This window comes from Acyrthosiphon pisum, chromosome A3 (genome assembly GCF_005508785.2).
Source record: "Acyrthosiphon pisum isolate AL4f chromosome A3, pea_aphid_22Mar2018_4r6ur, whole genome shotgun sequence".
Classification (NCBI taxonomy): Eukaryota; Metazoa; Arthropoda; class Insecta; order Hemiptera; family Aphididae; genus Acyrthosiphon; species Acyrthosiphon pisum.
This window is the reverse complement of record NC_042496.1, coordinates 9,474,393-9,501,005: the sequence shown is the minus strand read 5'-3', so window position 1 is coordinate 9,501,005 and position 26,613 is coordinate 9,474,393. Positions and strand designations below refer to the sequence as shown.

At 26.7% G+C, this 26,613-nt stretch overlaps 1 protein-coding gene across 1 annotated transcript; it reads left to right on the top strand.

Moving 5' to 3' along the window:
- Nucleotides 1–1,302: 1,302 nt before the first annotated feature.
- Nucleotides 1,303–25,835, top strand: LOC100166308 (probable ATP-dependent RNA helicase spindle-E). Its single transcript, XM_029491192.1, has 25 exons — nucleotides 1,303–1,850; nucleotides 2,851–3,068; nucleotides 4,676–4,855; nucleotides 5,087–5,515; nucleotides 5,695–5,868; nucleotides 8,752–8,939; nucleotides 9,009–9,160; nucleotides 10,281–10,447; nucleotides 10,512–10,676; nucleotides 11,829–11,991; nucleotides 13,650–13,777; nucleotides 13,859–14,068; nucleotides 15,292–15,521; nucleotides 15,756–15,923; nucleotides 16,262–16,409; nucleotides 18,841–19,056; nucleotides 19,129–19,332; nucleotides 20,201–20,335; nucleotides 21,435–21,551; nucleotides 23,777–23,919; nucleotides 24,008–24,139; nucleotides 24,202–24,340; nucleotides 24,412–24,518; nucleotides 24,578–24,820; nucleotides 25,482–25,835. The coding sequence occupies exons 1-25, from the start codon at nucleotides 1,817–1,819 to the stop codon at nucleotides 25,675–25,677; spliced, it is 4,386 nt and encodes a 1,461-aa protein (XP_029347052.1). The 5' UTR covers nucleotides 1,303–1,816; the 3' UTR covers nucleotides 25,678–25,835.
- The last annotated feature ends 778 nt before the right edge of the window (nucleotides 25,836–26,613 follow it).

The following is a 26,613-nucleotide window of genomic DNA, read 5'->3' as shown; positions in this document are numbered from 1 at the left end:
CCTGATCTATAATGTTCTTGAACTAGACAGTCTAAACCGCAGGGATCACCAATTAATATTTTTGAAGGGCCACTTTAGGAATCTAGAAAGTGTATTAAAGATATCAAAATTGAAGACATTGCTAAAAGTAAATTAGCAAAAATTATAAATTATAATACTAGAATGTATAATATTAACAGTTTTTACTTTTTTATTCTTGACTGCATGCCACCACTTGGTGATCCTGGGTCTATACCTTTTAAAACAAAACTAAAATAAATTGGATTAAATCTACTTTGCTGTATATCAGCTATTATTGCTATAATAATTATAGTGTAGCCTTTAATAAAATTTAATTTTAACATGATTAAATTCTAATTGAAACTAATATAAATCATAATATTACACTTACTGATTTCTGTGACATAGTAATTTAGTTTCTGCTTTCAAGAGCCAACTATTGATGACTTATACATTTATACTAGTGATCCTCTTAAATATAGAATGCCACATAAGAAACAAAAGTTAAAGTACCTACTAAAATATTCAGTTTTTTATTTTTTTTAAATTAGATTACTTAAAGGGATATGTGCGACCAAACTGCCGTGTGGACATTTAGAAAATAATGTGTTTTGATAAGTTAAATCTTGAATGTGTAACATTGCCGGTTTAAATATTTATTTTTTCTACTTCAGCAGTTCAGCGGTTCTCAACCTTTTTATATCTACATACTCCCTGGCGCCTACACAGTTTAACAATGTTCATGTACCTCTTGAGTCTTGACCAAATAACCTATTTTGTTGTTTATTTTAAATGTATATGTTATATTACATTTATGGAATTTAATTCAATTTTATAAGTACTCAGTTATGAAAATATAAGCAATTTAATGCACAAAAAAATTAAATTGAGTGTGCAATTATGGATGTACCTTTGGGTACAGACCCAATGCCGCATTATGAAATTTTTCGGCTTAGTACAAAAAAAAATTGGCACCTCCATAAGGGGCCTAACTACAGTACATAATCGTTAAGATATTTTGTATATTTCCGAATAATTTAGATTTAAGTTATAATAATTACAATACTCAATTTTATTATTTACTTGTATTAATAAATAATAATAATGATTATAATATTTAAATTCACGCGGTAATTATTTGAATGTTATCTTATCACTGCCGTAAATATCGAATAAATGCATGAAACAACAGTTCCGCTCAAGATTAAAGATATATCTCGTGGTTCCGCTAATGGCTACGCAACAGTACTACACCATAACTAATAAGTATTAAGTAATAACTATTGACTATTAGAAAAAAAATTGGGAGAATTGGTAGCGATCCTTATTAACTATTATTATAGTTCAATGTACTAAAAATACGGCCCGCTCCGTCTACAGGTGTATGCTATGCCACCATTTTGCGACTCGTTTATCAATGATAAAGTAAAGGGGGGAAAATTCCATAGACAATATTTATTAATATGTCTATGGATTATGGAAAATTCATATTCACATAACAATATTATTCGTCGCAAAATGGCGGTGTAGCATCACCGGGGTATCACCACCTAAGGCTCTGCATATAATGCTATAATAGTGCCCTATACTAACCACGAATATTAAGATCTTAATTCGTGATACCAACATACTAGAGAGCTTGTCAACGGATCTGTGACATATTTTGTAGGCTCGTAGTCGTATTTAGTTTAGATTATTATATTTATATTATAGATTATTGTTTGTTTATAGTATTTTTGTTATGACTTATGATTGTTATTACACCATTACAGTCTACAGACAACAGTAAACGGTAACAGTTCCATTTTGAATTCGGATGGTATATTGGTACCTAAATAGCATATTTTGTGGTAAGCAATGAGCATATAATATTATTGTAATGTCATTAGGCACGAAGCATTCAACATTCACTATTCCTCTAGAATTAAACCCGGTTATAATTTGGTTAGGTATATTGTTAGGTATAGTAACTAGAGATTTTTCTTATATTGTTTATTCTTATTTCTTATTTCTCATTTCTCAAGAACGCGGCGACTAACACGACGGACATCTTGACTTTTTGTCGTTACAGTCCTGAATAACTGTTTTACATAATCGTATTTCATTGTTAAGCTTTATATTTTGACGAAATAATCTTAATTTATGAATAAACTGGCTGAAAATTACGGTGCGCCGACTTAGACGTTGAAAACCTTTTAGTTGCCATTCAGGTGAGTCACAATTTTCAATGTAGACATTTTATGACACGTGTCTATAGAATATAGTAAATAGTAATATTATATTTATAAATATTATCATTCATTATACTTAATTGGTTCAGTGAAAATCGCGAGACGTGAATCTTTTTTCTGGTCGACGTCCAATTAATCATAAAATTATATTCTGCAGCGGTGTATGAATTGAAATGTGTAAAATGTATTTTTTTTTTTAAATTGTAACTATACTCTGTTCAACGAGAGAATGCACAAGCCACCTGACAAAAATCGGTCTGTTTTGTGCATGCCCACTCTCACCACCGGCCAATGTCATTAATTGGTTGTGCGTGTAGCGCTCCCATAACATAGTGTCTGCTGCGATTGAGGTTTTAGATAGGGAATTAATAATAAAAGCCTAGACAAGCGCTAGGTCGTCAGTCTTACATCACATGAGAGAAACAAACTTGTGCGTTGTCTCGTCGAATAGAGTGTAGGTAGGTACTTAAACTTAAAATATTGCATTAAATATTAAATAATATGTATATTTCATGTGATTTCATTGTAAAATTGTATTTTAATATCTATATTTCACATATTGTTTTCTCTACAATCCACATACTAATAATTTGATGTTTGTTTTTTTTTTTTAATGAAGAAAAAATAGATACCATGTCCACGTGGCAACAATTTGCTAAAGGAAATATTGAAAAAAAAATTCTCCCAGGATCTGATTTACATAATTATTCAAGACATGAATATAATTCAAATCTAACACAGTCTAGCCATAGTCATGGTGACTACGATGAGTATGGTAGATGTTATGTTAATACTGGTTTGAATGAATATGAAAAGGAAAATGAAGAGTATAATGAAGTACTGTTATCTATTAATTTATTCTTCAATAATATACCTTTCAGTGACGTAAATTGGGCAGTTCAAATGTAGCACTTGCACTACCAGAAAATCATAAACATTTGTATAGGTACTCGTGGATTCTATTTTCAAAAGTATATATTTGTTTATTAAACAAGTACCTATCTATAAAATTTTCATTGGCATCTGAAGTATTAGAATAAAATCATAAACTATTTTGAGTTAAAAATTTGTTAAAATGTTTATATTTATACCTAAGATTTGTACATTTATGTATTATTGTAAATATTTTCAAGTATAGGAATTGATTAAATAAACATTAAGTGAAATTTTCATGTATCTACAGTTATTCTTTTTTGAATTACAACAAAATAACAAAATCACTACATGAGAAATCGAGTGAATATCCAATCTTGTAAAAATGTGAACTTCTAACGCACATAAAAATTTAATTTGATTTGCTTGTGGACATTTTTTTTTGATTAGAGTAGACTAACTTATGAGGAATCTTATATTACATTTTCAAATCTTAGATTTAAAAAGAAAAATTATTATGAATTTCTAATTCAAAATAATTTGCACATTTTTGTAAATTTTACGTATTTTGTCAATATTTGAACTTTAAATGCTTAAAAAAAAAATTGTGGGTGGATTTTTAATATTTTTCAACTGACTTTGACACAATTAGGAGCCTTCTATTAAATTGTCAAGCTTTTTTTACCCAACAAATAAAATGTTTTTAATATTTATAGAATAAAAAATTTTAAAAATTGGGAACTGAAAATATCCCTAAACAGCTCAAAATATTTTTTAAATGGTGTATAGAAAATGCTAATATAAACATTTAGTCAAAATTTCATGTAATTTTGGTCATTTGTTTTAGAGTTACACCAAAAACCAAAATTGATTTACTCAAAAATTAATTAGGCATAAAAATTCTTGTTTTTCCTTAATTTTTCTTTAGTTTTTCATGGTGCTTTTGTAAACTACTGAAATTACTTTTAACTCCCAGAGTTCCAACTATATTAATTTTATTATCAGAAAAGATACTGTTGAAGAAAATCTAAACACTGTGACAGACACAAAAATAAATAAATAAAATAATAAACACATCATTGTAAAATCAATGCTCAGAATATAAAATTAAAATTTGAGTTCACATTTTTTAACTCTAATGCCCTGACTTGCTATTGTTATGCCTACAACTAAAAAGATTTCTTAGTTGTTACCTTATTGTTTCATAATATAAATATTGATAATTTTCATACAGTTATAGCAAAGATGATGTACCTATATTGATTAATTAAACATTACACCAATAGATACATTTTCTAAATTTTTCATTTTCAAAATGTTCATAATATTTTCTTTTTTTTATATTAATTATAAGTTACAATTAGGCGCTAGGTAAACAATTTACAATGGAATTTGGAGTATTGGTGGGTACGGAAATTAAAATATTTCTTTGAATCACCAGAAATTGAGGCCAATTTACGCCACTGATACCTTTTATAGATTCGATAAATGCTGAACTAATTTTAATGTGTATTTAATATGTTATATTTAATTCATTTAAATGTACAGTGTTAAATTTTATTATTTTTTAGCTATCAAAAAAAGCTTTACATGATTCAAATATGAGTTCTGTTGATACTATTTCTAATGTAAATTCAGTGGCAGATCTAAAAGATCTGGATATAGATGAAATTAAGCTTTTTGAACATTATAAATTCAAGGATCCATCTAATAAGTCTAATGATTTAGAAATTGCTGCATTTAAAGATAAGGTAATATAATTATGAGTTTTAAATTTTTATGAAAAATATTAAAAGATAGATAAATCTAATTTTTATGTTAACAATTGAATTGTCGGCTAATAATTACAAAATTTATTCCTCAAATAGTTTATAGTAATATAATGTTAGGTATTTTAATTATAAATTGGATATATAGGTACCGATATATTTTTTATATTCACTCGTTTGGAGTGAGTAAAGTTATTCTTTTATTTTTTGTAGATTATTACAACTATCAATTGTAATAGTACAGTTGTGATATCTGGTGCTACAGGATGTGGGAAAAGTACACAAGTTCCTCAGTTTATTTTAGATGACTGTATGAGTAAAAAGAAACATTGTAATATTATTGTTACTCAACCTAGACGTATAGCTGCAATTTCAGTATCTAAACAAGTAAACAAAGAACGTGGCTGGAGAGATGGGCTTTTAGTCGGTTATCAAGTTGGGCGTAAAAAAGATTTTGATCCTACCACAACAAAAATTTTATATTGCACTACAGGAATTTTGTTACTAAAAATTATTAAAGCAAAGAGCCTTGCTGAGTTTTCTCACATTATCCTAGACGAAGTTCATGAAAGAACACTTGAAATGGATTTTTTATTATTAATTATAAAGAAGTTACAAAAGAAAAACTGTCAGTCAACTCGTGTAAGTGATTTTAAAATATTTTTCATACAGGTGTCCAATAGGAATTAACTTATTCACTGTAATGATGATTATGTTATCCATAGGATATATAATTATATGCAAATATTGTCGAACACTAAAATTAATATAAATTTTCTATTATTTATTTTATCATTTATCCATTATAATAATTATTTTAGGTAATACTAATGTCTGCCACAGCAGACGCATTACAATTACAAGATTATTTTGGGGATTATTATGGACATCCTTATAATAGACACGTAACAGCACCATTAATTAAGGTCGAAAAGCCATCTAACTATACTATTCTTACACACTATTTGGATGATTTATATGGGTTGATACCTGCTGTAAGTATACATATTACCAAAATACAAATAATTATAAAAATTATCTAGTTTGTCTTACATAAATTTAAAATTTTGATGTTTATATTAATCACATTTTCTTCATAAATGAAAAATATTAGAAATTAAGCTACACAGTATATTTTTAAAACACTTATTATTTTTAAAAGTGAGATCTCATTAAAATTTTTTTTGAGAGAGTTAATGTATAACATTTTTATTATAGTTTCTGAGCGTTGAATTATATATTTTACAGTGTTCTGTATTTTTTTTTGTGCGTATGAAGTAGACAAAATACTTTGATCTTCAACTTTTGGGGAGGTTTTTGGTATCAAATTCGGTCTATTAAGTACTGTTGGTGATATCTATGTATAATTGGGAAGGGCAGAAATTTTTACTCCTTAAATGTTTAACAATATTAAAACTGTTTATTTGTTGTTATTCAAAAAATATTCATAGGGATTTGTTTTTTCTGCATATATATTATTATTAACTATACACATTAAAATATTCAGTTTAATTTTGAGTTATTTATACCATAAACCTATTACACTATTTTATGGTTCATTGGTAATGACTTATAGTGATAGGTAGATAGTAATATTATATGAAACAGTTTAATAATAATTATTATACAGTATGTAAATTATTGGAAGTCAGTTGCTGTTGACAGCTACCAACTCTTTAATTCATTTACATATTGTATAATATTATAATATGATTTGTTTTTGGCAAAAATTAGTTCAACCTGTCGTATTACTACTAATAAAATCAGTGTTGGGAAGGATTGAGTTCCAAAGAAACGAATTCCTTTTTATAAAAAAAGAACGAGAAAATGAACTAGTTATTTTTTTTAAGGAAGAATAACAAAATTGTTTGTTCCTTTCTAGGTCCAATAATTTACCCAGATAAGTATGTAAAAATTGAAATTAAGATATATTTTTTTAATGTGTATAATGTATATTCCTAATTAGTGATTGTTATCGAGTATCGACGTTAAGACAATCGTAATACATTGGCCAAAAATTTAATTTTGAAAGAAATCTCAAAAAATTATAATAATATATTGCATAAACATATAAAATATGTACCTACTTGTAGTTATATATTATAAATACAAATTAAAGAAGTATGCAAATAGGAAAAAAAAAACATTAATGATTAAATAAGAATTTTTATTTTATTTGGAACTAAAAAAGGAACTCAAAAGTTCCTTCGAAAGGAACAACAAAAGAACAAATTCTTTTTTTTAAAAAAAGACCGAGGAATGGAACGAATTCCTTTTTATAAGGAACTTGCCAAACACTGAGTAAAATAAATTACTTATAGCAATATAGATATGTAATAAAATATACTTACAGTATTGTTTATATTACTTATAGTAATATAAATTGTCAGGTAGTCACTGCTCAAAATTGTTTTTCATTTTTAATGATTTATTATTGAATGAATTCAACACCTAAATAAATTACCTAATGAGTTACATTCAACACCTTCTTACAGCAGTGCTGCGTCTCAGGTTTTAATCTTTTTAGTTTTATGTATTCACCTGTTATTTATGTTCATAATCCAATAAATTATAAAGTATAATTATTTCAATTATTGACAATTAAAAATATTTTTGGGGACTTAAAATAATTTAACTCATATATTAACAATTGTAGATAATGAATTATATATTAATTGTACACGTCTTTCAATAACTTGCATAATTGCTTCTAATGTTATAAACATAATATGTGATTATATAATAAAACATATATATAAAAAACAATGTTAAAAAAAATTTTTAATTAAAATAAAACACATTATTGTAAAATCTTGAGTAAAATTCATTGTTCAGCTCAGAATCTAAATTCAAGAATTACAGAATTTATTGAGTTTTTGTAATTTCTAGACTATAGTTGAACTTTCTATCAAAATCAGAAGTAAGAATTAAAAATAAGGATAATATAAACTGCCAAAAGTGTGTATCTAAAATTTTTAAAAATAGTGAGTGTTTTCTGGTCTAATAATTATTGTATACTGTATACAATTTAGCATAGCTAGGGCTGTGCGAAAGTCACTTCTAGTGGTCGATAGTCGATTGTTCTAAAACTACCGATTGCATCGATTAATCGATTATATTCGATATATCGAACATAGACTACTATATTAGTCTGGGATATCTAATAACCGATAGTATCAATTAACCAATGTATTCTATACTATAGAGATGGGTATAGATATCAAATAAAATTAAAAGTAAGGGAAATCTGTCAAGGTAATGAAGTGGATATGTTTCCAATTAATTATAATTAATTGTATACATTTATACATCTATTGGTAATTTAAATTAGTAAAATGATTATTATACATTTTATAAATTTGTTTATTTTACAATAAAAATGTATTTATTGTTCCATTTAAATTCATTAATAGGAGTTGTTGTTGGTACTAATAAGTTAAATCATTATATGCACATAAATTATATTTTTCTGTTTTAAAAAACTGTTTTTTTTTTTATTATATTTATTTAAATCATTTCTTTTAAATGTTTCAAACAAAACCATGTTTGAATAATTTTGATGTTTAAAAAATCTCAACACTGCTATGAACTAGATTACTATATTATTAGTGTATTACTCAATAATAATAATGACTAATGAAGTACAATATCCTTATTATTATTAGTGATTACCGATAATATTGGATATTATCAATGTATCAATTGTATTCGATGCATCAGATGATTCTGTTTAGTAAAAAACATCTATTAATCGATAATATCGATTATAAAAAATGATTAATCAATACTATCGCACAGCCCTACCCATCTATGTCCTTGAAGCCTATTGATTTGTATACAAATATACTATATTCAAATTATTTTTTTATGTAATCCAGGCTCGACGAATGGAGTTCGGTAAATCACATATAGATGAAGCTGGATTTATGACAGCTGTTCAATTAGTTAAAGCATTTGATGAAATGAAAGTAGATGATGATGCCAAAAAGTCTGTATTGATATTTTTACCTGGTATTTATGAAATTGAAGAAATGCATAGGCGTATGGAAGATTTAATGGCTTCTGAGTAAAAATATTTTATTTTATTCAATTAAGACTTAATTATTTAGTAGTTATTAACTCAAATAAATTTCAGAAATCATAAATGGATTCTTATACCATTACATTCATCAATAACAAGCGAAGAGCAAAACCGGGTTTTTATACAGGCTCCATTAAATCATCGCAAAATTATTTTGTCTACCAATATTGCTGAGAGTTCAATAACTGTACCTGATGTTTTTTTTGGTAATAAACAATATCTTTTTTTTTTTTAAATTAAATACCTAATATATAAAATAATTTTTATTAGTTAAAAAGCAAAAGAAAATTGAATATAATATTATATTGATCATGGTTCATTAAATATTTAAATAAATACAATATTACACTCTGTTTTAGAGATGGAAAGTTACTTATTTTAAATTTGATTAGAGACAGGACATTTGTTTTAAAAAAAATCTACAAACGTGACCTAAAAATTCTAAAATATTACCACTTAAATTAAAAACTATAAAAATGTATAAATTTAAAAATAATATTTCTTAAATAACTTAACATAAGAATTAAAAATAATAGTTAAAATTTAATTTAGAATAATTGTAATTTAATTAATTGCTAGGTTTTCGGTTTATCATTGGGATATTCCTTTTGTACTTTTGAATTGTAAATTACAGTATATAAGGAGGCTTGTTAAGAAATGTTTATTTAAACTAAACTTTATTCAACATTGTCAGATTTTAATGTGTATAAATTAAAAATATATCATAAATAATATGGTTCATGGTTAATTTTTCTGGAATTTCTTCTCTTCTTTCATTTGCTGTTTATTTTTTGTCAGAATTGCAGATATTTTTAACATTTTATAACAAACAATTTTAGTTTATACATTTTTATTTTCTTTGATTTTTTTGGGGGAATTTCGGATTAATGTTTTAACTTTTATTATCAACTTTGATAGTAACATTGTAGATTTGCAACTAAAATATAAGCTTTTGCCTGTTAAGTAACCAATTTTTTTATGTTCTACATTTAATTTTTATTGAACCAATTTATCCTCATGTTTTTCTTGTAAATGTGTCGCTGAATAGTAATATATACTGAGTCTATGTATTATGAAACAATTTGTTAGCTGACCTAGAATTAAACATAAATTTCAAAAAAAAAATGCAAGATTTATCCACGGCATCTATCTCTATATACAGTAGATCTGCTTAATTTTCAATTGATTTCCAATGTTAACATTTAAACTTATTTTAGTATATCTCTGTGATTAGGCACTTTAAAGCTTATTTTAGTCTATATCAATCTTAGTCTTAACACTAAATGTAATTAAATCTTTATTAAACCTCTGTAACTGTATTTTCAGTGATTGACTTTTGTTTGATGAAACAGTTAAAAAATGAAATGAGATCCAATTATTCCATGTTAATTATGAGTTGGGCATCAAAAAGTAATTGTAATCAAAGAGCTGGAAGAGTGGGACGAGTGGCAGATGGTCGTGTCTATAGGTTGATTCCTAAAATGAAGTTTTCTGTAATTACTTTATCATCGTTATTTTTATTTTTTATTTTATTTTAATGCTTAATAAATAATGTAGGAACTTGAAGATCATGAATTGCCAGAAATGAGTCGCTGTTCTCTCAGTCGTGTTATTTTAATGTCTAAAATATTGGATATGGGAACACCCAAACAACTCCTTGCAAGCGCGTTAGATCCACCAGATTTAACAAACATTATTCTTACAATCCGTACTCTTAAACAGGTAATATATTATTATGTATGCACATTTCTGCTATTCATTGTTTATTTAGATATAAACAAATAACAAAATAATACTAAGAGGAAGTACCCTCTGTGTTATCTTGGTCTAACAAAATATGTACTACAGCAAATTTGTGTCTAGCAGTTCCAATGTTGTGCAATAATTTTTAATAATAGTTTGAATTGTTCTCTCATCAAAATTTAACATAAGAATATCTGTACTTTATCGTGGGCTTTTTACGATATTTTTATTTTTAACGTTTGAGTATTTGACGTTACTGGTGGCCACGGTGATTATACATTCGGATGCCCTTCATCATTTGTAAAATGGGTAGGTTCAACTACCAATTGCATGTTAACTATACTCAATTCAAGTTATGAAACATAGTTGTCGGCCACCTTGTTTGCAGGGACGTCGTTTATTTGGGATGACAATATTTTTGAGAGCTAGGCGTTTTTTTTTATAAGAATAAAAATTTTTTAAATTGTGAAAAGTTAAATGTATTTTAAAAATGTTTACATTTTTGTTATTTGTAAACGATATAATGAATGTTATAATATTGAGTAAAATGGATAAAACGCAATGATTTACCCTCCAAATTCAATTTTATAATAGGTATTTTTACTCTAAAACCAAAATTGAGCGATTTATACTCAGTCTGCATAAACACGTTTTGTCTATATTGAATGTGTGTAAGACGTAGACAATACTGCGGGTGCGACGTCCTCTTAAATTGCTTGAAAATTAAAATATTGTTAACAAATCCACAAAAAGCACTGATAATGTTCAAATCTTTAAGTTTGATAATAGTTCAATCTCTATATTATTAAAGGTTATTGCACATTGAACACAAATTTTATATGTCATACCATTGATTATTATAAATATTATAGATCACTTAGTGGCCCGTATTTACGCGACACGAAATATTGACGAAAAATGGATGTGGTTGTTATGAAGCGCTGTCGTCTCCGTAAATACGGGCCAGTGAACGATCTATAGTATTTATAATCAATGGTCATACATTTGTAAGATTGACATAACACGTGCAACACTTAACATTGCCGGATTTGTAGGGATACTTAATGTGTACCCAAAATCTTTGGCCATTAAAAAGTATATAGATTTTATTTTGAGATATTTTTTCTTTAGGTGGGAGCATTATTGTCAACAGTAAATGGAGTAATTTCATCAATGGATGGTGATATAACATATATGGGAAAAGTAATGGCACAACTACCATTAGATCCTCCAATGTCAAAATTAATTTATTTTGGATATATTTTTAATATCTTAAATGAAGCTATTATAATGGGTAAGTAATAACAACATACTTTAGATTCTGAGGGCAGCAATAAATATATTGATTTTACATTGATTCGTGTCTGTTATCATCTATTGGCGCGAAAAAAAAGTTCAATTTTCTACCATTTCTGATAGGAATGTCAGTCTAGTTGGTACTTTAGGGGTTAAAAAGTAAAAATCTTCTCAATAGTTTTAAAAAGTGTCAGGAAAAAAAATTAAGGAAAAACTTAGATTTTACATTTAGCCAGTTTTCAGCGAAAACGATTTTGGTTTTTGATGTAACTCTAAAAGAAACTACCGTTTGACCATAGATTAAATTAAATATAACCGGTAATACTACTATAACCGTAAGTACATGCAATTTTCACCCGAATGTTTATATTGGCATATTTTCTATATTATACCTTAAATTTTTCAAAATATTTTGACTGAGTTATTTATAATTTATACGCATAAGAAAATTTCGATTTTTATTAGTTCTTTTTTATATTATTGTAATTAAAAAATAGAAATAAAGTTGAGAGTAAATCCACACTATTTTTTTAAGAGCCTCAGAAGTTAGAATATTGATAAAATTCATGAAAATCTCGAATATGTGCAAATTATTTTAGGTTATAAATTCATAAATAAACTTCTATACAGTCATCACTCGATAATTCGAAATTCAGGGGACCGAGCTAAAAATTTGATTTATAGAGGTTTTCGACTTGCCGAGTGTATTACATACAAACATACATTGTATTTATTTTTATTGTACGTTTATTTTGACATTTAATAATATTATTATATATATTATTATATGTATAATATGTTATTAAAGTAAATAAGTAAATGTAGTCAAATTATTCACCAGCTTCAGCTGCCCTTAATTTTCTTATCATCGGCAAGCGACAAACGCTTATACTTTGCAGAACCCATATTCAAACTAACTATGTTATTCAAATTCAAGAACTGTTTACCTATTGCATAGATTTATTTAGCTAAACTTACATAATTAAAGTTAAAAAGCCAGATATTTTAAATTATCGAGGGGACAAAATTACATGCATTTTCTTCTAATTATAGAGGTTTTCTCAAGGAACCAAGTATTTAGTTCGATTTATAGAGTAAACACTCGAATTATTATCGAGGTTCGAATTTTCAGGTGACGACCGTATGTATAAGTTTTCCTCAATTACAATATTATACATATTGAAATAACATGTTTTTAAAAATAAAGTAGTATTATATAGAAATGTTTTATCATTGCGTCATGAGCTAGTTTACGGGAAGTTTCTGGCTATTATAATATATGACCAGATGACACTTAGTGATTATACATGAAAACCGAATTATAGTTCATAAGATGTAGATATAAAGTAAATAATACATTATTTTTTTTAAGTGAAACTTTTTTACGAAGGGTATATATTATATAAAATAATAAGTCGTTAGCGAAACACTCAACGACAGTTCGAGCGCAATGCTCAGACAACAGTTGCAGGTTTGATATTTTTTTATTTTTTTTAATTCTACAAAACAACCTATACAAAGGTTTTTTTTCGTACATTGGAAAAAAGTTTCATTTAATCTGCACGTACTCACAACACTCATTTTTTTTATTTTAAAAGCTACTAAGATAACACAACATTTACAATAATTATTAATTTATCAGTTGTATCTTTTCAGCATGTGGTCTATCATTAAAAAGTATATTTAGTCAGCCTTTTAATCAACGTTTAGACGCATACACACAAAAGTTAACCTGGGCTAATTATTCTTGTAGTGATCCAATTGCATATATTGGTGCATATCAAGTACAAACAATATTATAAACACTATATTACATTTATTAAAATATAATTTATTGATTAATGTTTTAATTTGCTATTGATTAGAGTTGGCTTGCGAATAAACCAGAATTTGACCGAAATCGACATTTTGAAAATTCATGGGCTTCTAAAAACTACATACAACTATCAGCAATGCGAGAGTTATATGACTTGATTGATGACGTATCCAATAGATTGAACAGGAGTTTTGGTATAGTAGCGAATTCTGGAAAAATGAAATGGATTAAACCTGAAGAAAAAGCCATGGCGTGTAAGGTACAATTAAAAAAAGGTGGGCAAGTGGGTGTCACTCTGCTGTACTGTAGGTTACAAGTGGGTCACTATAATGGATACTGTTAAATTTGAATTCAATGATAAATATCATTGTTTAAGAAAAACGATTCTGAGTAATGACTCACTGTCAGCTTTTGATATTTGCTAAAGGCCGTTCTTACAATGTCCGATTAAAGTTAACCGACACTTAACCGGCTGATTTCTGCCACTAATAAAATCTGTTATCAGTCGGTTAGCATTAACTGACACTTTACCAGACATTGTAAGAACAGCCGTAAGTGTATTGGTCCTTAAACAGCTCAAAACAAGACAAAATATTTTTAAAATGTTATCAAGTATAGGTATTGATAATATAAACATATGATAAAAATTTCAAATCTCAACGGTTTTTCGTTTTTAAATTGACACAAAATAAGAAAATTGCTGCATGAGAAATCGAATGAATATCCAATGTAGTAAAAATATGAACTTCAAATACTTAAAAAAATTAAATTTCTTGTAGACAAACTTATGAGGAATCTTCCATTACATTTTCAAATCTTAGATTTAAAAAGAAAAATTTTTATGAATTTCTAACTCAAAATAATTTGCATATTTTTGTGATTATTTTGTCAAGATTTGAACTTAAAATGCTTATTTTTAAAAATCTGTGACTTAAGATTTTTAATATTTTTCAAATGTCATTGTCACAATATAGTAGGAGCCTTGTATTTCAAGCTTTTTTATCCAACAAATAAAGTTTTATTGACATTCATAGAAAAAAAGTCTAATAAAATTGGAAACTGAAAATGTTTCTTAACAGTTCAAAACAATTTTTAAAATATTTTGTCGTGTATAGAAAAAACTAATATAAAACAACCTGTGAACATTTCAAGTATCTTTAGTCATTTGTTTTAGATTTACACCAAAAACCAAAATTGATTTACCGTAAAAATTCCTAAATTTTGTTAATTTTTTTCTTGGGGCTTTTGAACACTAATGGGATTTTGATCTCCCCAATGCCCCAACTAGATTCACTTTCCCATCGAACAAGATACTGAAGTTGAAAATCAATTCATTATTTCGACCTCTTATCTGTACAAAAAAAAAAAAATTAAAATTAAAAAAACACATCATCGTAAATTCAATACCTCCATCGCTCTGCTCAGAATCTAAAAATGTATTATTTAAAAGTTGAAAATTAATAATAAACCTTTCTGTTATAGGTGATACTGGCAGGAGCCTTTTATCCTAATTATTTCGTACGAGGAACAACTAATGCATATATGGATGAACATGAAGTGCTTAAAACATTAAATGAACATAATCCTTATAAAACTGTTTATTTTACTGGATTTCCAAATGATCAACCAAAAGAATTATATAAAGAAGCTATTGAATCTCTATTTCCCAAAAAATTTGTTGGCAAACCAACTGCGTATTTTAGTACATCTAAGTATGAAAACTAATATTTCATTTTATTTGATTATATTTAAATAGTATTTGTTCATGTTTGTATCAAGGTATATTGCAATTATTGAATCCATGTTTTGTTATTTTAATATATTGGATCATATTAAATTTAATTTAACTGTATCCACTATCCAGTATAATATAAATAACACTTAATTATTTCAAAAATATATTTACTTTTTATGATCAAATGTAATAACTATATTTTCATTTTCAGTAAAGTGTATGTTGAATTCCCTATGTCAAATATTAGTAACAAAACATCTAATAATAATAATCAATATGGAGAAAAAAATCAATTAGTACCAGGAAATATATCCTATGGTGTTTATGTAGCCATAAAAATGCGTACATTAAATTTTAATTTCAAAATACCATTACTCAAGTAAGTAAATTATTGATTAAGTTTGTAAAAACTGCTAAATTTGTGCTCCATAAACTAAGTAGCATAAGAATTTTTGTAAATTCTATGCAAATTGTATAAATACAACCCAATATTCAGCATCAAACATTTTAATACTATTATAATTAAGAATATTTAGTAAAATACTGATGCATAACAATATAGTTTGTCTACATACAAATGTTTGACTAATGACCTATGTGCAATTCGTAAATTTTGTTTTAAATATAAAAGTAACTTTAAAATAGAAACTAATAATAATAAAAACTAAATGTTTGGATCACTTATTATTTAATTAATAATATTTGTATTAATGTTAGACCTAATGATGCAAAAAAAAAAGTAGAGTTGTTAACCCAACAATTGGCTGCTCAGGAAATAACGCAAAAGGAAGTACTACCAATTGAACATTGTATACTTGAAGAAATTGAATCAAATGATAGAGCTATTCTCATAACAGTATCATATGTAAGTATCTAGAAATAATCAAAACAATACGGTATACTAGTATAGACGCTATTTAAGCTATTTTGTAATTCCAAAATTATACAATATGTTATTTTAGATTTTGCTTGATGAATGTTTTAATCATTTTTTTTTATTTATTTAAACGGCAATTTATAATCTGTACAAAATATTACTAAAAGCAAATATGACAGTTTATAATGATTAAAATAATATGAATAGCATGATAAGGAAAACACTCATTGATAACACTTCTTAAGTTAGGTCAATGGATCTCTATCTCTATCTATACTAATCACGCTTCAGTCTGCATATTGGTTTTTTTTATTGAGTGATATGGAAAATAAGTAAATTTCTGTTGGTATTTAAATTTTGGTGGAAAAATTGTTTGCGGTATTTGAGCATTTTTAGTAACTATTTAGTTTGTTATGTTGTGCAAGTTTCGAATCGATGGAGCCATAGCGTGTGCGTTAGTAGCCTAGTGCAACCTGAATAGGTCTTGTGTTAGAAAATGAAAGCTCAACCCTATTTTCAACTATTTCATATTATCAAACCAGGTTGATAATTGATTTCAGGTTTGTGTATTAACATTTTGTTTTGAAGTAATACCTTGGAATGGAGAAGATAACGGAGAAGGAGTAATCTATTGTAGATTTTCTTTTTTACTTTAGATTCCCCATCTAAAGTAAAGTTTAGAATAGGGTTGCCAAATATTAAATTCAGCAAACCAGGACATCATATTTATTTGATTGGGGATTTTGGAAATAAAGAATTTGAGCATTTCGGGTAACCTATTTGCATGAGATGTCTAGTATGTTGGGGTTAAGTAAGAAGATAAACGATAAATTATTTTGAAACAAGAATCTGTGAGACTGAATAACAGATCCTCTAAGGTTAGAGGACCTCCTTTCGTAAAATAATATTTGGAGTTTTAGTTATTAGCCACAATAAATTAATAGGTTAACTGCTTGGAACATCAGTTGGAATTATTGGTATCAATTCGAGGTGGACAGTAGACAGAGACAATTTTGATTGATTTGTTGTTTTCTTATATTTATGTAAATTATTGTTGCTTGTATACATGATTCTTGGAATCTAGAAAGTTGATAGTGTTTTATGTCAGAAGAAATCAGAATTGCAGTGCCTGTATAAGAAAAACTGTCAGTATGGTTTATTTTATATAAGGATTAACGAGTAACCGAAAATTTTATTTAAAATTTTTGGTGTGATGAGTCTGTGATGAGAATTTTTTTATTTTTGGAATTTTGAAATTTGCGTTGCATAATAATATTATTAATTTAGAGGAGTTATTGTGATTGTTGGTCATTTTTTAAGAGGATCTTATTAATAACAGTTGTAATTAGTGAGATAATCAGTTTAATACTTGAATTTAGTTCATTAATAAATGAAGATATACTTTGCGCCACAAGAGAAAGAACCGTTTCGCGCATGCAGACTAGGCATTCCCCACTTGATGCCATTTATGGTATGTGCCGTATGTTAACGTGGCGATACGCGGAATCGAAGTATCGCGGGACACGGATTCCTTTTCACGTGGCGTGGAGTGTAGTTTGTTCGACAAATTTGGAAAATCTCAATAGATTTTATAATTCTGAGATTGATTGGAGTATGAATTTTTCGTGGATTTTGTATAGGTTTTATATGTATGGTTTTTAATTTTTAATATTTCTTATTAGGGTTTTCGTGTTCAGAGGTATTGTCAATGGGTTCATGTACATTGTTTTTTTTTAATTGGGTTGGTTTAGCTATATTGTTTTATTTTTTACACCTTTTTCACCTTTTGGAGCTTTAATAAATATCCAATGTTTAACTTTGACTGTGGTTTCGGGTAGCAAATTGTTGTAAAAAATGTTTTAGGTAGAACATAACATATAATATACAACTAGTACATATCAAGGATTATTATCCTTAGTACATACAGTTCAATTACACTCAATTTACAATTGGAAATTGTGGTTATCATTGAAAAAAAAAATGTTGTATTACCACAAAAAAAAATATTGGAATAAATGGGAGTATCCGGAATTTCATTTTAATGTGTACCTAAAAATTCCAAAATCAGAATTTAACTAATTGTATTATATTTTAAAGATAAATAAATGGTGATCACTCTGCAGTAGTGCTATCCAGAGGGCTAAGAGGGTTTCATAATATCTTATTATAAGTCTTTACATTTTTGTGTAAAGAAAAAATGGTTAGTTCTAGAGGCTTATGTGTAAATGCCTGAGATTAGAACATAAAAATCATGTAACTTATAAAAATAGGAGTTATGGAGTAACAAAAGGACAAATTTTTAAAAAGGTTTTGTGATTTTACTTTTAACATAATATGATTATTCTCAAATATATTAAAATTTAAAGTAATTCAATACAATTGTATACCCGATAAAATTAATTATTTGGATTTCTTTTAGTTTGAATCTGTTGATCGTTTTTGGGCTCAGCTTAAGGATGCGAAGTATGTAAATATATTATATAAGTTATGGAATTTTGTAAATGAAGAAATAAGTCTCATTAAAACAAACTCAAATGATTTAGTGATAAGTGGTATTTATATTGTGATACATGAAGAAGAAAAATATAGAGGCAAATTAATAGAGTTTCCACGTGGTTCTAAAAAAGAATACAAAGTAATGTATTATTTTTACCTTATATAATATATAATAAAATATATATTAAAGTAAAAAAGAAAAAATTTTCAGTTTTTGTTAATTGATTTTGGAGAAGTTGTTCAGTTGTGTATTGAAAAAATATTTAACATTGAAGATGAAGATACAAAAAAAAAAGTTTATAGTTTTCCAACATTAGCTTTCCAATGCAAAATTGCAAAAATACGTGCACCCATAAATGGACAATTGCAGGCTTTTTGGTCTGAGGATACTAAAGATGTTGTCATTAAAAAATTATAAAAGAAGCAAAAGGAAAGGCAAGTTTTATCATCATTAACATCTTTATAATGTAAACAACGTATTTAATAAGTTATGACCAGGGCTCGTAAGTTCATGCATCTGCATGTTTTTTTTGTTACACAGGAAAACATGCTAGCTGAGATACAAATCCATTTCATAACGATAACAATAGTAATAATAATATGAAGTTTGGTAGTGCATGTTTTTGCATGTTTTGGGTGTAAAGGCATATTTGGAATATAGTCGATTTTTTACAGTCGTTAGTGCATATTATTTCATAAAAATATTTTTTAGACAAATATTTGAAATGTTTCTTGTTTCTTATTTACTTTCCTGTTTACAAAATTATAGTGTTTTGATTTATTTTTATTCAGTGAGTGTGTGACTACCTAATGTCCTAGTACCTACGTCCTACATACTTATTTAGATTTTATGCGTTTTACGAAATATCGCGGAAACAGTGTAATCGCTACCACTACCATCCTCCACCGTATAAAGTGGCAGCATCTCACCAACCAGCATTTATAATTTTGTAAATTGCTACACTCTACAGTATAGTTTTCTTACACTCGCCGATTAGTTTACTCGTGTGAGTTGTATGCGTTTATCCATTCAATTACCTGTTTTAGTGTTTTCATGTGAGGTATAGGTAGGTTACTACTGTACACATTATTCATATTTTATTTTAACAATGCCAAAAGAAAAACAAACAGTTGCGGGCCGTTTAGAGTTAATTTCCTAATACCAGATAATTTCATTTACCATGCAGGTTGTCAACGATTTAAGAAATGTTTCTTCCGTTTCTGACACAAAAATATTTTTTTATTTCTTTTACACATTTAAAATTATTCGTTTTATGTTTTAGATATATTCTATAGTTGATGGTGTTGTGTCATTTGAAGATCTAACCTACAAAGACGAAGAAGAAGTCATTTCAATTTCAGAGTACTTAATTCAAAACAAATTAGCTACTCGTACCGAAGAGTCTTTTGCTTCAAAGGTATTCATAATAAACAATATATATATTAACTTATTCACTTAATGGTTATACATATAACCATGTTTGATGATAATTTTTTATAGCAGCAACTCTTTTAGGAATATAGGAAAAAAAACTAGAAAAGTCTTTCTACTGTATAGTTGATGTCAAGTGTACTTCTTCATTTAGCTGTATTTCTAATATTTAATTATATATTTATATTGCTATTAGTAATTTTTATTTTTCAATTTGTTATATTGTGGGTCAAATTAATTTTTGCTTAAAACAAATAACATATATACTTTATAATGAATATTAAGTAGATAACGATATACTGTCGAATGCTGTGATTAGGTTTGTTTTTTAAATGCCTTAAAATTAATCTAAATATTTTGAAAAGTTCATTGTATATAGTAAATAATATATTATGTAAAGACAAATAATATTTTTGAATTACAACATAATAAGCTAAAATTGTTTATAAAAAATCATTATATTTCATATAAATATCCAATTACATCAATATTTGAATTTCTTAATTTTTTACGCTCATAACAATTTAATGTGGTTATTAAATTAATAGAAACTACCCTCAAAGTTGAAGATTGAAACAATATTTTTACTACTCTAAAAGATAATGTTACACATAAAACCAATATATTTATGGCTCCGCTAAGAATCAAATAGTTATTTAAAAACAGATCAGACTTAAATAATAAGTATTTTCTATATAAACTATCATAATATTTACCCGTTATGCATCAACATTTTAATTGAATCTACCCAATATACGACGGACATATTGCTACAATATCTATGTTCCGGCCACGGCTGACAAGTTACCTTTTTACAACGTTGGTTTGCAACTATAGTGATAGGCACAATAGATATATTTATAATAGTATTAACATATTGTTGTAGGTATTGACCAAACCTATTAACCAAATTTTTTAAGATAAAAACATGACCTAATTTATTTTAAATTATAGCGGAGCTATTTTATAATTTACAATATTTTTCTATTTTATAACATTACATATTTATTAAATATAATTAATTGAAGTATGCTTACTCTTAATTTGTATTACATCATAATATAATTATTTGTTTTTAATTTTAGATTGATCATGAAAAACGGTTGAAGCTTATAGGTTGCGTTAAGAATGAGATGCATCAGAAATCTAATGTTCCCTGTCTTAACATGAAAAGTCCTACAGAAGAAGAATCATTTACAATTGTAAGTTTCAATATTTTTTTTTTTATTTAACCCAATTTAGTATAGTCTGCTTTTACAAGTTATCGGGGCTGTATTAAGGGACAATGCATTAAATATGATGCCTCTAATTCAGTCTATACCTTTTTTTACAAGTAAATAATTCAAGAAAATTTTTCTTCCTACTCAAAAACTAAATAACATACATTTTACTTACCAAATAGATGTGCTTACTTTTCTAGTATTGCTATATAGTATATATATCTTTTACAATACATATTAATAGAAATGTTATGAACCATAATATTTAAGGTTGAACTGAATCCAAACCAAACTTTTCTCTAAATTAACAAACCCAAACAGATCCGAACCTAAACTTTTAATCGAACTCGATTAAAACATTAAAAAAAGTCAAAATTGGATATTAATATATTATTTTATTTAATATTTATTTATCATTTAGCCACCATACCACAGAATTATTGACTAAAGATCTTAGATTAGTGATACCTAATAGAAACCTTATAGAACTGACTTTTAATTTATTTCTCTGGTTCGATTATCGAACCAAACTATTAGGTATTTGGTTCGGTTCGATTATTTAGAATTTCCTGTTTGGTTTGAAAATCTAACAGTTTGTAACATCTCTAATATTAATACATATACCAAATACAATTTATATAAATTATTACATAGAAATTTTATTAATAACATTTCAAACTTTTGGTACATGGTATAAATTATAGTAATGATTAACAAATTATGAATCTACTATAATTACACAGGTATCTTAAAGTAGGTATCTAATTTCTCAGTTTTCCTATTCAAATGTTCTTTTTCTTTTCTTACTAATGATTTTTTTTTTTATATTGCAAACCATTTAATCACTTCTGTTTTAAGTTAGAATTGGACATTTTGAACAAGAATATTATATCAATATCATGGTTAAAACTATATTGAACTTACAAGTTGTATTTTATAATACAATTTATTATTATAATAATATAGTATAACACGTGAACAACACACCAAAATATACAAGTACACAAACACAACAGTACAACACTAGTCACTTCACCGTCTACACCAGACGATATCAAGACTATAATATTATTATAACCATATAATCAATGATAAAAGTTTAACAATATTAAATATAATCAAACAATAAACTACAGAGTAGTAGGTACATAGTAATTGCACTAATTATTGCATAGATTCCATATAATTTGTGGTAATTGTATGTGGGCTGTCTGGCCATATATAGCCTAATGCCAATAATATATGTAGTGATAATAGTATAACATTACAAACAGCATGTAGGTATTATAAAAATAAGGTTGACTAGACCACAACAGCATTATCTTCCAATTAGTCTTTAGAGTCAATTGTACATTTTTTGTACAGTTTAAATTACATAACTTACTTTAAAATAATATCAATAAAATCCTCTGAGATGCTCTAGATAATATTCTTAACATTGAATTTTATAAAAGGTAAATTTCCTTTAATTTTAGAAATTGCAGAGTAAAATGTGTTATTGTGAACGTAAAATTTGCCATATTCTATGTTTGTAAGACTAAGGCAACAAATGCCCATCTGGCATCATCTTAATATTAGATTTCATCTCGTTAGATATGGGAGAATTTGATGAGTGTTTATTGACAGGAAGGAGTAGTTGCCCATTGACGGTACTTCATGGAAGTTTCAATAGTTAAATTTATAATATTAACAATAAAATATATTTATTGTGTAAATTTAAATTGCTCATAACTCACTTAAAATTAGTTATCTTAAGAAACCCACATACAAACACAAATGTTCTTACCATTAAATTTCATAATAGGTCCATTTACTCTAATTTTTAAACTAACAGAGTAATATGATCTGCTGAGCGTAAATTTGTTAAGTTACGTACTTATAAGATGGAGACAACAAATATCTCTGTGTATATCTCTTTAAATGTATGATGTTATAAATTACAATTTTTGAATCAGTTATTATACATTTATTAAAATATGATCCTACATTTTTTCAATATTAATTTTATTAAGTTTTATGAATAATTTATTTTAGTACAAGTTGCAAGGGATTAATCACTTATAATTAAGTATAAAATCATTTTCTTGATATCTATTAAGTTTATATTATATACCTATTTTTTTTAAATTTGTTATTCATGATTAAGTTGGATTTATGATAGTTGAATAATATTGAAATAAAATTATCTCTGTTGGTTTTTAATTTAGCACAATTTGAAGGGACCTATAAGTCCACTTGAAATGTCAGTTAAAGGAATAAGTCGTAATAGTGCTCCTAAATTAATAAAAATTGAAAGTCAATCCGTCAATTCTGTTTTATTGGACAGTGACCCAAATGATTACTACGAGAGGCAAGTATAATTAATAAATCTTCTTAAATATATACATTATTTAAAATGATTATTATTATTTTTATTTGAATTGTTATTTTATCATTAGATTGTTTGTTGCTGGAAATGTATGTTTAAATGAAAATGATAGGTTAACTCTTTGGGACACAACAATGATGCCTAACATCGCTGGAATGCCGGCGATTATTTGTATGATGTTCTCTCCGTGTGTAGAAATCAGGTAAACTCTTTTAAAAATATTTGTTTACTAAAATGTGTACTATATTCATATTTTGTTCATAGATACAATTCTTCTTATACTAAAATGATTGGAGCCATTTGTGGTTTAGGTTACAACCCAGAAACATGTAGGCCACTGTTTGAAGATAATGATATTGAGATAACCTTTGATATTGTTATTGATCATAACTTTTTGAACAAAGTAAATTAATTTTGCTATTTTGTATTTAATAATCTGGAGCTGTTTGAAATGTTTTTTTTATTCTTTATTAGATAAATGTTATTAGAATGCTGTTAAACAGATGTGTTAATCCAGAAGACGAAGAAGGTCCTGGTGATATTTTTGAAATACAGCATAACTTACAAATGTCTTTAATAGAGTATGTATATAACATTTGTATAGTAGTTAATTTTTATTAACATGATATATTTAATTTAGTATATTCAGTCAACCCAACAAGTTCAAAGGACCAGAACCATACGCAAGAAAATATTTGTGGTCGGAAATTCGAAAATCAAGACTGCTGTCGCCATACCAAGAAAATAGTCCCGTTAATCATCCAATGGCTGGTTCTGATGTTTATAAACTATTATGGGCAACGGTCTTATCACCAAAAATGTCTGCTATAGAGTGTAAAGAATTGATGTTTAAACTGAGTAAAATTAAAAGATTAGAAGAATGGTATGTTTAAAAACTGTATATAATAGATATGTCGCGTTATTGCACATTTCACGAAATGTACAACGTTTGCATCATTATTTATTTACTTGACGTAATTACACAATATGGATTATGTTTTGTGAAATTGATATCTAAATTGTTATAAATGAAACTTGTTCTGTCATTTGGATGTCCATATATCAAAAATTAAAAAAACTTGAAATTCTGATCGGAGCAATAAATGTAGTACACTACCTATTTAAATATGATTTATGATCTGCGTATCGCATAAAATATATTTAAAAACCAATTTAGGTGATAACGCTTGCAAAATTATATGTATATTGTATACAACTAAAATATCAACCCATTATGATTGAAAAATTTTCAACTTTTTCATTATATCACGGTAGACGAGTATGCCGCCAACGGTCAACCGTTCAACGGTTCAGATGCCAATGCACGGTATAATGTTCAAAATATTTTGAATTTAATATCCAAATTACATATCCCTATCACGAAATATAATTCATATTATTGTGTTATTACACAAATTGGAGAACTGAGGGTCTATTTCGTGAAATGGATGCTAACATTGTCCATTTCGTGACACGTAAAATAACATGATATGGATGCGACATATGCAATAATTACCAAATACAACCAATTTTTTTTCTTTTAGCTTGAATTTCAACAATTATACCAGCGATCGGTGTTTAGAAGAACTTCGTTGCCCATTATGCGATTTGGTGTTTACTAACACTCCGTCCATGCTAATGCACTTTGACAATTACCAGCATGTTGAGCGTTATAAACTCGCTAGAGAAGAATTACAATTGCATTACACTGGACCATTTCGAGATATTAAAAACTTGTAAACTGATTAATTTTGATACTATTTTACAATTTAAGCTCAACTAATGTAATCTAAGAAAAAGAAAACTTAATAATTTGATAAACATTTTTAATAAGTTTGTAACTGTTTTTTATTATTATGTAACAATAAAGAAGTTTTTAATTTTATTTAAAATTTAAATCATTTTAGTTTTCTTATTTTAATTGTATTTGATTGAAGAAAGAAAATATTTTTGCTTTTATTCATTTTGAATAAACTATAAGCGCATTATTCCATTAACTACATTTTTGGTAAAAAAAAACAATGAAAAAAATAATATAATTTGCATACATTCTTTAGATGTATCATCCAAAGGATTTCAAAGTGTAAGGTGTGAAATTTAAAAATGAAAATTGCATAATGGATGTTGTACACATTATACTATATACTAGTGCTATATCAGGTTAAACAGGAGGAAGAGTTAAGGAGCATATCTGTTGACTGTTCCCATAGGTTTTGCCCACACATATACCCATAAATTTATATACATGTATAGATTACGTACTTTTTATAGTATAAGAGATGAGAGATTTTTATAGGTTTTTGTGGTTTATTGTTTTAGTGTTATTCTTGACTGCTTGTATTACATTCATTTTAGTAATTTATTTAATTTTCTCTAGTTTATCATGAATTGTCTAGGAAAAACCAATATATATATTTTAGAAAATGATTTTGTTTTTTTCTCACTATCTCTTAATTATTGTTACTAATTTTTAACACAGTTTCTAGTTGCTTCATATAACATAGTTTTGGTGGTTAAGTAATTAGAGGCTTTTGTCCCTCCAAAGGACTAAAGGAGTCCGATTAAAAGTACTCTGAACATTTCTAGTTTTCAAAAAAACAATTCTTCAGCACATGATATCTCACCATATCGGCACATCATAACCACTAAATTATTTTAGAGTAATATAACAAATGA